This window comes from Gopherus evgoodei, chromosome 12, assembly GCF_007399415.2.
Source record: "Gopherus evgoodei ecotype Sinaloan lineage chromosome 12, rGopEvg1_v1.p, whole genome shotgun sequence".
In the NCBI taxonomy this organism is placed as follows: Eukaryota; Metazoa; Chordata; order Testudines; family Testudinidae; genus Gopherus; species Gopherus evgoodei.
Window position 1 is genome coordinate 7534321 of NC_044333.1, and position 12537 is coordinate 7546857.

The window sequence follows — 12537 nt, forward strand, 5'->3', positions numbered from 1 at the left end:
AGGTGCCCAGGCTGGGCTGTTTGCAAGCAAGGAAAGGGGCAGAAGCCCTGGGTGGTTAAGGCAAGGGATGGAGTTTCAGGCACATTATAGGTACTGGGTCCAGAGCTCCCCCAACCCCACTGGGAAAACAAGCTGCCTCTTCATTTCACAGGGCAAGGAGCTACTAGGTGGCATGGGTCACTTGCTGGAAGATTCTCTGCACCTTGAAGTCTTTTAAACCATGATTTGAGGGCTTCAATGGCTCAGACACAGGTCTGATACAGGAGTGGATGGGTGAGATTCTTGGGCCTGCGTTGTGCAGGTCAGACTAGATGATCATAATGGTCCCTTCTGACCTTAGAGTCTATCCCCACCATGGTTTGGTTATCCAGGGCATGCCGCAGCAAAGCAGCAGGGCAGGCCTTGGCATGGAGGCAGTGTTACCCAGCCAAGACCCCTGCACCACACATTTGTGGTGTGACCAGAGCAAGTGGCTTTCTGCCTGTTTCCATCTCCATCGATCCTGGATGCTGCACTGGGAATGCCCCTCCTCCCTGACTGGAGTAATTAAACACAGGTCCCTGTCTCACCTCAGCCTGCCCCCAGAGAGCTCTTTAGACTCTCACCTTTAACGGTCCTGCTGGGTGACGGTGTCTGGGGAAATTTCAGCCATGGCACCTGCGATGACGGTTTGATAGGTCTTGATCTCCTGGCGTTGTACAGGTCTGACGCTGAATCAGAGGGGTTATCAGTGACAGGCACCCAGCTACCCCGTTCCCCATACAGCATACCCCCAAGGAGTCTACATCCTGCTAAGCCTCCTTGGCACATAGGGTCTGTCTTGGAGCACTGACTGCTGCAGCAGCTCAGTCCCTGAGCCCAGCTTCAGACACTCACCCTAGCCCCAGATGCCATGTTACATACAAGTGCCAGGGCTGGGGGGCTGGTTTCTATAGCAGATAATGTCAGGAGCAGCAGAAAGCAAAGAGAGCAGCCAATCCTCCAAAGCAGACTTCATTCCGTGAATGTCTGGTGGAGAGAACTGATGGCTGGGTCCTCTCCTCCCACAGCTTCAGAAAAGCTTTCAGGGACGGCTGAAAAAGAAAAAGGCTTTATTCAGCACGGTAACAAACAGGACATGGCTATGCAACTGAGCTGAGATACATGCTTCCAAATCCCAACCCACAGATGGCCAGAGTCTAGTGAAACAGGCAAGAGCTAGGGTCATTTACAGAGATTCCCCCCCACACTATTACAATAATATACCACACCTGGGGCTCATGGGGATGTCCCTGCACTATGCTGGAAATCTCGCCCCTGCTCCTGCAGAGCAGCTTCCATGCTCTATAAAGGGCAACTGATGGGAAGCCATCTCAATACACATCTCATCCCCACCAGCTGAGTGCCAGAAATGCCTGAAGGTTCAGCACACGAGCAGGGATCCATGTTCCCTTGGCTACAATTAGCCCTGCCCCAGGAAAAAATCAGGTGGCTCCATGAACAGTGCGGCACATCAGGGTGACTTGGTCACAACGGGAGATTCTGCAGGAAAGGGGCAGGGCTCAGTTTATAGTCAGGACATCACTCTGGATCTCGTGACTTAGCTGGGTCTGGAGGTCGCTCAGTTTTCTTCAGCCGGACAGTGCCGAGAGAACGATGGTCTCCGGCCGCAGGGAGCCGCAGGACTCCACGTTGTAATAAAACCTGAGGGTATTGGAGGAGATTAAGATTCTTAGACAGGAAGGCCAAGAACTGGAGATTTCTCTCTGCAGTGTGTTTCCACCCTATTGTACTTCACTGCAGGGAGAGCTCATTCTCAGCTCCTGGGAGTCTGGTTAGCCCTTCCTTTCCACCCACCTTTGCAACAGCAGCCAGAGCCAAAACGACAGCTTGTAAGTTCACAGGCTACATATCGCTCGAGAGCTTTCGCTACGAATGTCTGTATCTGCTCACAAATGCTATGCAGCGCCGAGCACAATGGGCTTGGATCTGACTGGGCTGGTGGCAGCTTCGCCACTACTGCAATACAACTCACTAGCAGTCGTTTCAGCACTGGACATTGGGGATACCAGTATGTCCCAGAATCTCAGCTCACCTGCCCGCTTCAAACACATTCATCACAGACAAAGATGCAGCATTGTACTCAAGTGCCATGGCAGAGAAGCCAGTGGAAGATGAACAAATGTCTCAATTTGAACATGAACGCAACATCTCCGTACCACTTGCCCGACTCCCCAGCAAGCCTTTGATAACACCAGGGTCTCCATATTCATTCTAGTCCTTCCTGATGCCTTCAGAGAAGCCTCATTTACAGTGTGATGGGTTATACACACCCCGCCCTGTCTGGGGAAGGGTTAATGAGCTTCTGTGGGCTTAATGTGCCCTGCCCTGCTTCACCTGCAGCAGCAGTCAGGCGTGGAAGGGGCAGTTATAAAAGGAGAGAGCCTGCTAAGCTCAGAGGAGGCTGGGAAAGAGGCAGCTCCTGAAGGACAGCCCCAGCTGAGAGCCAGATACAACCACACACTGGAGCCTCTCTGTGGGAAGACAGGCCTGGGGCAGGGACTATTGTGTTGACTGTTACCTGGGACAGGCTTGTGGTCTGAAGGGGATTACTGCATATGAGATGACTCCTCCCCAGGAGATGAGAGCCCTCAACAAAGCTGGGCTGGTTTGCCCTGTCTTGGAGCCCCAAAGCACCGTGGTCCCACCCAGCTGCGGCGTGGAGGCAGCACTCTGATCTGAGAGGAGAGCCCCATTGAGTGGATTCCCATTCCCTGATAGGGCAGGCTCTCTTGGAGGGAAAAGTCAGCCAGTCCTGGCTGCCATTTCACTACTCCATCAATGGGCCCCAACCTACTCCCCAGGAAACACCCGCTCCTGAGGCTGGCAAATTGATCTGCAAAGTCACTGAACCCCACCAGAAAGGCACAGACAACGGGCTGAGGCGCTTCTGGGTGGCGTTTGGAAATGCCTCCTCCTTCCCCATGCGCTGTGGCAGATAGCCAGCTCCTTACCGCTCTGGCTTTCCATTGGGGTCATAGGGAGCCTGGGCCTCATCCTCGTCAATTTCGGAGTATTCACTCTTTGGCCTAGGATCAAACACAGCAATAAAGGTTAATGCTGAAACCCACCTCCCCACTGGCTCCTTCCCACCTTGGCAGCAGTTTGGCCCCATGGCCAACGTTCAGCAGTTGAATGAACTGGGGCAGAGGATGGCGTTAGTGTATTTAAGATTACAGAGGATGGAAGAGTCCCAATGGCCCAAAGCACGATACAGTCTGCCAATAGACATTAGCCAGCACGACTTTACATTGATGCTGTACTTCAGTGGCTCTCAACCTTTCCAGACGACTGTACCCCCTTTCAGGAGTCTGATTTGTCTTATATACCCCCATGTTTAACCTCACCTTCAAAACTTCTTGCTCACAAAATCAGACATAAAAATACAAGTGTCACAGCATGCTATTACTGAAAAATTGCTTACTGTTATTTCTACCATAATTGTAAAATCAATTGGAATATAAATACTGTACTTACATTTCAGTGGGCAGTATATAGAACAGTATAAACAATTCACTGTCTGTATAAAATTTTAGTTTATGCTGACTTCGCTAATGCTTTTTATGTAGCCTGTTGTAGAACTAGGCAAATATCTAGATGAGTTGATGCACACCCTGGAAGATCTCTGACTACCCCCAGGAGCATACGGACCCCTGGTTGAGAACCACTGCTATACTTTCTTAACGAAAGCCCTAGGTGCGTTCCCCAACCTGAGGAACAGGCCTGCCGTTGGAGAAGGGGGTGCCAGGCTAGTTCAGGGCTTGGCACAGGAGAGGCTGTAAGAGGACGGGGAAAGGACCCAGCTTCACTTCCTGCCTCCAACACTCAGACTGCAAACAAGCTGCCATGTTTGCAAGATGTCTCATTAAAAGCCACCCAATCTTCCCTGCGCATCTGTGGGGGCAGCTCACAAGCACAGGGCTGCAAGCAGCAGCCTGCCAGCCCAAGAGCCTCTTCTCTGTTCCCCTGGCACTCAGCTGAGCCTTGGATGGCACCAATGGTCACTCCTCACCTGCAGCAGCAGGTAGCCTTCTAGTGTGGGTGTGTGTAGGAGGGTGTGAGGAAGAGGAACAGGGGAAAATGTCTGCAAAGAATATGGAGGGAGGGTGGAGTACTAAGATAAAAGGAACAGAAAAATGGAGAGACAGCAGCAACTGTCAGCACATGGCGTCAGGACTAGGAGAGGTGTGTGTGTGGGGGTGCTCACTGGCCAATTCACACCATGGGCAGCTCCACAAAAATAACTGAGAACCACTGTTCTATTTAAATACACTCAAATACACACACACTATTTTAGCATTGCACAGGAGTCGCTCTGCCTACGAGCGAGCTCGCATTTTCATTCCAAACCCTTATTTTCAGTTGCCTACCAAATTCTTACAAATTACCTCTGGGGCTAGAACTTGACCAGCCATTGGAAATGATGTGAAAGGAAATGAAATCGAGTTTGTAGTGAACACGTGTTTGACTAAGAATATTAGAAGGGGAGACACTAAACTGTCAAACTAAGGATCACCCAGGCCTAATACTACGGGAATATCTCAAGCTTAAAGTAGCATTAACCACCCAGATGACTACCTTTATTGGAGGAACAATACAGATACTATGAGAATCCTAACTTTAAGTAATCTCATGACTTGTGGTTTTAATTTCTCAGCCACAGTGTTGCATTAATGTTGTCTCTTGTACTGAATACAGAATATTTTCTCTTGATTGTGATCACATGTGCCACTCAACCAATACTATTCTCAAACCAGAAACATACCATTCCTCAGGCTTGGGGTAGACTGTGTGCCTCAACGCGTTGTCTGGATCGTACTCAAAGGCTACTCCTGCTGTAGGTTTCCACTTGGCATGCTCCTTGCCAAATCCCTTCTTGGCATAGGCCTCGCATCTCAGCTCCTGGCCTTTCCGTAACTTGACAATGAGGATATCTGAGAAGCACAAACACTAAGTCAAATGGGGTGGGAGAGTGGCTGCAAAGGAGAAATCCTCGCATGGTAGCATGCTTGCATTGAGTGGTGAGTGAGTGGGGAACTATTCGTGCAGAGGGCAATCTCCTTAGAAAGCGGAGCTCATTTACAATCTTAGAAGGGCTTATTCGTGCCTTGATAACAGCCATGCAACTCCCACCAATGGAAAAATGGGAGCGTACATGTGGCTGAGGGCATGATTTGGCCTTTAGACCACAGCAGATTGGGGAGAAGCTGTTTTGGCATCTTTGCTGTAATACCCAGTTATAACCGAGAGAGAGAGAGAGGATCTTCTTTACCTCCCAAACAAACACTCTAACTCCAAAGTAGCAGTAAATGCAGAGTTCACATCTGTTTACTGGAACAAAAAGTTAATCCTGTGCACACTGGCATTTCCACACTGCAGCTTTGCCTGTCAGTGCCACATCTGCAACTGCCCCTGGGTTAACGGACTAGTACTTTGGGGTATGGGTCAAAGAGGAAAGTCGGTTTCTCTCTGCAGCTCTTCTACACAGTGACTCACTCACCATCCTGCTCCACATAGTCATTGGGGTCATTGTCTCTGCTCCGGGATGTCACCTGCATAGAACGAGCCACAGATGAGGTCACTGGGGGACCAACCCCTTCTCCCAACTTCAAACCCCGGATCACCCACTAAACTAAGAGGCCAGTCATTGCAAAGAGACTTAGCCTGTAGTGAATTACTGAAGGTGGGACAAGAAATAATGGGCTTCATCTGAGCAAGGGAGATCTAGGTTAGATATTAGGAAAAACTCTCTAACTATAAGGATCGTTGAAACTCCTGAATTGGCTTCCAAAGGAGGCTGTGAAATTCCCATCATGAGAGGATTTTTAGAACAGGTTGGACAAAACCTGTCAGGGTTGGTCTAGGTTCACCTGGCCCTGCCTCAGCACAAGAGGGTTAATTAGATGACTTCTCTTGGTCCCTTCCAGCCCGACACACTTAGGCTGGTGATTGTATAGCGAGGAAGAGCCGGCCTATACATCTTTCCAGTGTTCCCATATTACAGGATGACCGAGTAGTGCAGTCTGTAGGCCAAATGTGACCACTGTGGTTCCACGACACTGCACAGAGTTGCTCTATTTTTGATATGGAGGCTTAGCCTGCAGACAACAGATCCCAGCATGCAGTGCTGCATGATAATCAAAGTGGCCTGGCTACTCAGAGGAAGATTCGACACAGTATTTTTTAAAAAGGAAAACATCTGCGATCTGCTTCACTTTGTGAAAACGAGGGCAGCCTTCAGACTGCTCCCCTTGGCTAGGGATCCCTGATTGAGTTGTATTTTAAAGACTCGCCCCACCAAATCCCTTTGAATCCATTCGCCTGGGGCTCTTTTAACATCCTTCTCAGAGGCCTGCCAAGAGCCACACGGCTCTGGTGTCTCATCTGAGATACCGCTGCTATCTAGCGCTGCTGAGGGCCAACAAGCAAACTTGCAGGCAGCAGAATTTCTGCCAGGCCTTTGAAGGTTCAGAGAGCCCTTCCAAAGAGCCCCCCAGCCATCATGATTAAGAACACAGGTCTAGGTGATGTAACACTGAGCGGTCTAGGAAGAACTTGGCAATGGATGATCTCAGAGTGTGTACTTGGAACGTGGAGGGGAAGATAGACAGAATATATTAAACCCTTGTACGAGCTAGGATACCTAAAATGTAAGGACATCATATCTATCAGACAGGAGCCTTGCTCTGTCTGCTTAGAGAAAGGGTAGGGAAGAGACCGTACTGACTGACTTGATCTTATACTGACCGGTATAACCCGGGGGTTGTTGGAGATGAGATCACGGGATGTCACGTGACGAGTCTGGTCTTCATTGCACCGGACATCCAGGGTAAACTCCACAGAACACTCTGGACAGAACTCATCACATGTACAATCCTAGGGAGAGGGGGTAAGAAACAGGTCAGGATCACTGTTCTCTGCCAGTGAGAATGTGTAGCATCCCATGCCAGATCGGGCCATTCTCCCCACACAGCCCTCTCAAAGAGAGCTTGGCGTATCTCTGAACTCACCCTGGAGTACTGCAGCTTATCCACAATGTCATCGCTGGTGAGCGGGATCAGACCTGGAGAGAGATGTTAGTTAGGGAGAGTGCAGAAAACACCATGAAATACATCTAAGTGATACCAAGCGACTGATCATCCCTCCAGTGGGACCACCAGAGGGGGACAACGCTCCCGTCATCTCACCGTCACAAAAGGTCCCGTCAGTAGTTAGAGACAGAAAAGACCAATAGAGTCGGTTTCCACACATCTTGTGTAGAATACAGTGTTGATGAAATTGCTGTAAGGTGGGTGCATGACTGGTTGAAAGACTGTACTGAGAGAAGTTATCAGTGGTTCAGTGTCAAACTGGGAGGACCTATCAAGGGGGTGGGGGAGCCCTTTGGGGGTTTGTCCTGAACCAGTACTAGTCAATATGTTCATTAATGACTTTGCTGGAGCATACTTATAAAATCTGCTTGTTGCCAATACTTTGGAAGACAGGACTAGAATTCAGAATGATATTCATAAATTGAGATTTGGACTGAAATCAACAAGAGAAATTCAACACAGATCAGTGTAGTGCTCTGCACTCAGGAGGAAATGGGGGCTGACTGGCTAGGCAGCAGTACTGCTGAAAAGGATCTGGGGGTTATAGGCGATCACGAATGAGGCAACAGTGTGGTGCTGCTGCGAAAAAAGGCGAATGTCACACTGGGATGTAGTAACAGAGCACTGGATGTGAGACATGGAAGGTAACTGCTCCATTCTGCTCAGCACTGGTGAGACCTCCGCTGGAGTACTGAGTCCGTTTTGGGCTCGACGCTTCAAGAAAGTTGTGGACAAATTGGAGTGGGTCCAGAGGAGAGCAACAAGAATAAAAAATGGTTTAGAAAACCTGACCTGTGAGGAAAGGTTGAGAGAACTTGGCATGAACAGGGGGTGCGGGACATAAGTCTACAAATATGTCATGGACAGTTATTAAGAAGATGGCAATCAACTGTTCTCCATAACTACCCAGGGTAGGATAAAAGGTAATCAGCTCAGTTTGCAGCCAGGGAGATTTAAGTTAGAACGGATTTTCTAAGGACTGGAATAGGTTACCAAGGGAAGTTTTTAAGAACAGGTTCACAAATACTTGTGGTCTAGGTTTACTCGGTCCTGCCTCTGCACAAGGGGCTGGACTAGACGACCTCATGAGGTCCCTTTCAGCCCTATGATTCTAGGATTGTTCCCGACAACACATTCTAGACATACTTAGGGACCAGAATGATTTTCCTCCTTTCTTTAAGATGTTGGTTACTCACCCAATCTGTGTGCAATGAACTCATCATGGAGCACAGAGGAGTTAGCATCTATCTGGACCCAGTCTATGGCTGCAAACAGAACAGAAACAAGAAATCAAAATTCTTGGAGGTAGAAAGACACTGAGTTATGGGGCCTGTACCCCCATGATGATATATGGTTTCAGAGAGGCTGAAAAGTTTTGGTGGTCTTAGGTCCCATGTGCAAAACCTAATAAAAATAACTTAACTAAATGTTGAAGGTTCAGGCACATTAGCAATTCATTTGCATACCTTTCTCCAAATCCAAAGGGCACAGAGAAGTCTGGCAGAGGGGAAAGGGTGGCTGGGAACCAAAGGAACAGTGACAAAGGCAGCTGATTGAGTCTAAGGATATGCCTACATGGCAGTTTGGTGGACGATTCCCAGCTCAGGTAGTACACGTGCAAGCTGTGCTTGAGCGACTGTGCTAAAAATCGCAATGTGGGGTCACGGCAGCACAGGTGACCACTCAGGCTACCTGTCCAAGGGGACGCCTGGGACTGCACTCAGCTGGCTAGCCCAAGCCACGGCCTATGCCACTGTGTCCCTGCTGCTATTTTTAGTGTGGTCACTCAAGCTGACCTAGCACACATATGACCACCCAAGCTAAGAATCCCTCTCTTCACTGCTGTGCAGATGTTCCCCTACGGGGTCTTCTTCATGAACAGACAACAAAAGACTAAAGGAGGAGAAAATACCTATTATGGGAACTTCGGCTATAAACACTCTTCGGATGGAATTCGCTACCCTGTAACAGAGGAGAAAACCAGCATTGAGACACTGAGAAACACAAGTCATGGACATCAAATTACATGTAATCCCGTGTGAGAGAGGTTTGCTCCAAACAGACATGGCCGAAGTGCAGCCTGCCAAGACTAATAACACCTGCTCCCTGCATCCTATTCATTCTCCATTCATCCACCGCTAGATTTCTTTGTCTACCAGCAAAGCTTTATTGATAAGAGTAAACCCAACCGGGCTCTATGCAGCTTTCCCCACCCTGCTCCTAATGCTACTGCCCTTTGTTAATAGCAGGCAGTCTATAAAGAGAGCCCAGAGCCTTCATCTGTGATCCCTGTTCTGATCACTCATGGTAAGAGGTTCAATCATACTCTTTACAGTCTCCCCATAACAAGCCACCCCCAGGTTAATATGACTGGCAATTCCTACTGAGGAGAGAGGCCCTAGTGGAAAAGTAGGATGTGCTAATGATTATCAGTGAAATTCTTACAGAGGTCACAGTACCATAAACTGAAGAGTACACAATAACAGTGTCACAGCCCCTAGTGCTCAGCAGAACATTGGATCGAGATTCTGCAGCAAGGTCCCTGGATTATGTGGGACTCCAGCGTGGCAGGCTGAAGATCAGTTTAATTTAAATTAAAAATGGAGAGTAATAAATTAAATATGAAAATATAATCTGAATCCTAGCTCCTACTTATGTGTGGGGGCCATTTATTTCACCTTTTCCCTATGTTTTCATCATACCACAGACTTTTGTATTGATAATGCATCACAGACTTTTTTTTTTCTGCAGGGGAGAGGTTAGAGGTTTTGGCATCCTGGTAGGCATGGGAGGTCTTCTGGGTTCGTGGGATAAGCACATTATCTGGACCTACTAAAACAACCAGCAGTGAAATGGCAGACAATGCCGACACACAAATTCTGAGCTGTAGGTTAACGGCTCCACTGAATTAAATGGGGCAGTTCACACCTCTCGGAGGTATGATTTCAGGCTGTCTACAGATTCCCGCAGACAGTAATGGCTTGGGTCACATTTGTTTCATGTTTTTAAGGGATTTTTCACAAACAAAAACTAGAAATGTTATTTTTTAAAAGGAAAAATAGATTATGGAGTACAATTCTGGGGCAAAAATGAGGAGTGCACAAAGCCCTGAATATACTTAGCCAAGGATCAGGCTAAACATCAAAATGTAAAGATGAAACAGACTTGTGAATGAACTTTTAGAGCCAGGGCACAGATAGTTGGGGGTGGGGGGGAGGAGAACAGGGTTTGTTTACAGGGAGACATTTCTTTGTCTTCTCCCAGCCAAGGCACATAAAGGTCAAAACCAAAGCAGCCAGCCCAATCTATGGAGCTGGAGAGTGTGAATTGTGGTGCCTGGATCATCCCAGTGTGGGTGGCATTCTCCTTGTTTTGCCTAGCCACCAGCAGTCCGTCAGCCTGGTGACCTGCCCCCAGTGCCCCAGCAGACAGGTCTGTGCCCCAGCACCATCCTACCTTCTGGCAGCACACTGAGGTGAGAGGGCACCATGCACTAGGGGGTCTCCTTCTCCCACCTAGTGGGGCACCCCTCAGGCATCTTAGAGCCAGGGGAGGGCAGGAACCAAAGGCTGGAAGGTGGGCAGCAAAAAGCTCCGAGAGGGAAAGGGGTGGGTGGAGCCTCGAGGTGCAGTGAAGACCTTTGCCCTGTTCTCCCCAGGAGGAATTGGAGCGGGGGAGGGGGGGCAAAGTGAGTGTGGGATGTGGCTCAGGCCCTCTCAGGTGTGGGGCAAGGGGACCAGGATCCTCCTCAAGGAAGGAGTGTTTCCCCATTCCCCGAGCCTGGCGGCTCTATCCAGCACAACACCCCCCCAGCCTCCAGCAACCCTCCCACCATTCCCTGAGTGCCCCACTCCCCGCAGCCCCCCATCATTCCCTGCAGCCCCCCGCTCCCTGTAACCATTCCGAGTGTCCCACTCCTCGCAGCCCCCCCATCATTCCCTACAGCCCCCCCGCTCCCTGTAACCATTCCCTGAGTGTCCCACTCCTCGCAGCCCCCCCACCCTCTGCAGCCCCCCCAACCATCCCCTACAGCACCCTTTGCTCCCTGCAACCATTCCGAGTGCCCCACTCCCTGCGGCCATCCCCCAACTTCCTGCCACCATTTCCTGAGTGCCCCACTCCCCACAGCCCCCCCAACCATTCCGAGTGCCCCACACCCTGCGGCCATCCCCCAACTTCCTGCCACCATTTCCTGAGTGCCCCGCTCCCCACAGCCCCCCCAACCATTTCCTGAGTGTCCCACTCCCCGCAGCCCCCCCATCATTCCCTGCAGCCCCCCGCTCCCTGTAACCATTCCGAGTGTCCCACTCCTCGCAGCCCCCCCACCCTCTGCAGCCCCCCCAACCATCCCCTACAGCACCCTTCGCTCCCTGCAACCATTCCGAGTGCCCCACTCCCTGCGGCCATCCCCCAACTTCCTGCCACCATTTCCTGAGTGCCCCACTCCCCAACCCCCCCAACCATTCCGAGTGCCCCACACCCTGCGGCCATCCCCCAACTTCCTGCTACCATCCCCTGAGTGCCCCACTCCCCAACCCCCCCACAACCATTCCGAGTGCCCCGCTCCCCGCAGCCCCCCCAACTTCCTGCTACCATCCCCTGAGTGCCCCACTCCCCAACCCCCCCACAACCATTCCGAGTGCCCCGCTCCCCGCAGCCCCCCCAACTTCCTGCTACCATCCCCTGAGTGCCCCACTCCCCAACCCCCCCAACCATTCCGAGTGCCCCGCTCCCCGCAGCCCCCCCAACTTCCTGCCACCATTTCCTGAGTGCCCCGCTCCCCACAGCCCCCCCAACCATTCCGAGTGCCCCACTCCCTGCAGCCCCCCAGCCATTCCCTGAATGTCCCACACCCTGCAGCCATCCCAACCCTCTGCAGCCCCCGACTCTCTGCAGCTCTTCCGCTCCCCACAGCCCCCCAACCATTCCGAGTGCCCCGCTCCCCGCAGCCCCCCCAACCACCCCCTGAGTGTACCCCCCCCCGCTCACGCCAGGTCCGTGTTCTCGATGATGAACTTGACGTTCTCGTCGGTGAGCTCGGTGATGCGCACCGTGGGCTGGTTGGCGTAAGGCATGGCGGGCCCCGGGCCGCGGCCTGCTCCGCTCCGTCCCCAGCGCCGCCGCGCTCCGCCCCCGCCCCCCAGCGGCCGCGCACCGCCCCGACACGCCCCGCAGCTGTGCAGGGCCGCCCACAGCCAGCGCCGGGCACCTCCCCCCGCACCGCCCCGGCCAAAGGCAGGGCAGCCCTCGCACGGCCCGGCCGGGGGATGCACCAGGCACTCAAACCCGGCTCCCCCCTCTCCCCCCACCTCTGATCATAGCACCTGCGGGCCCCCAAGGGGCTAGGCGCTGTACAAACACCTCCCCCCTTTGATCCTGGGACCAGCCCCGTGCTGGAACTGGCCAA

General features: G+C 51.5%; 1 protein-coding gene across 1 annotated transcript; it reads right to left on the reverse strand.

Moving 5' to 3' along the window:
• Positions 1-1604: 1604 nt before the first annotated feature.
• On the reverse strand, positions 1605-12255 carry LOC115660449 (DNA-directed RNA polymerase II subunit RPB3-like). Its single transcript, XM_030581897.1, has 9 exons — positions 12120-12255; positions 9043-9092; positions 8327-8395; positions 7050-7102; positions 6787-6915; positions 5540-5591; positions 4805-4973; positions 2994-3068; positions 1605-1683 (listed from the first exon to the last, which is right to left on the reverse strand). The coding sequence occupies exons 1-9, from the start codon at positions 12203-12205 to the stop codon at positions 1611-1613; spliced, it is 756 nt and encodes a 251-aa protein (XP_030437757.1). The 5' UTR covers positions 12206-12255; the 3' UTR covers positions 1605-1610.
• Positions 12256-12537: the final 282 nt, after the last annotated feature.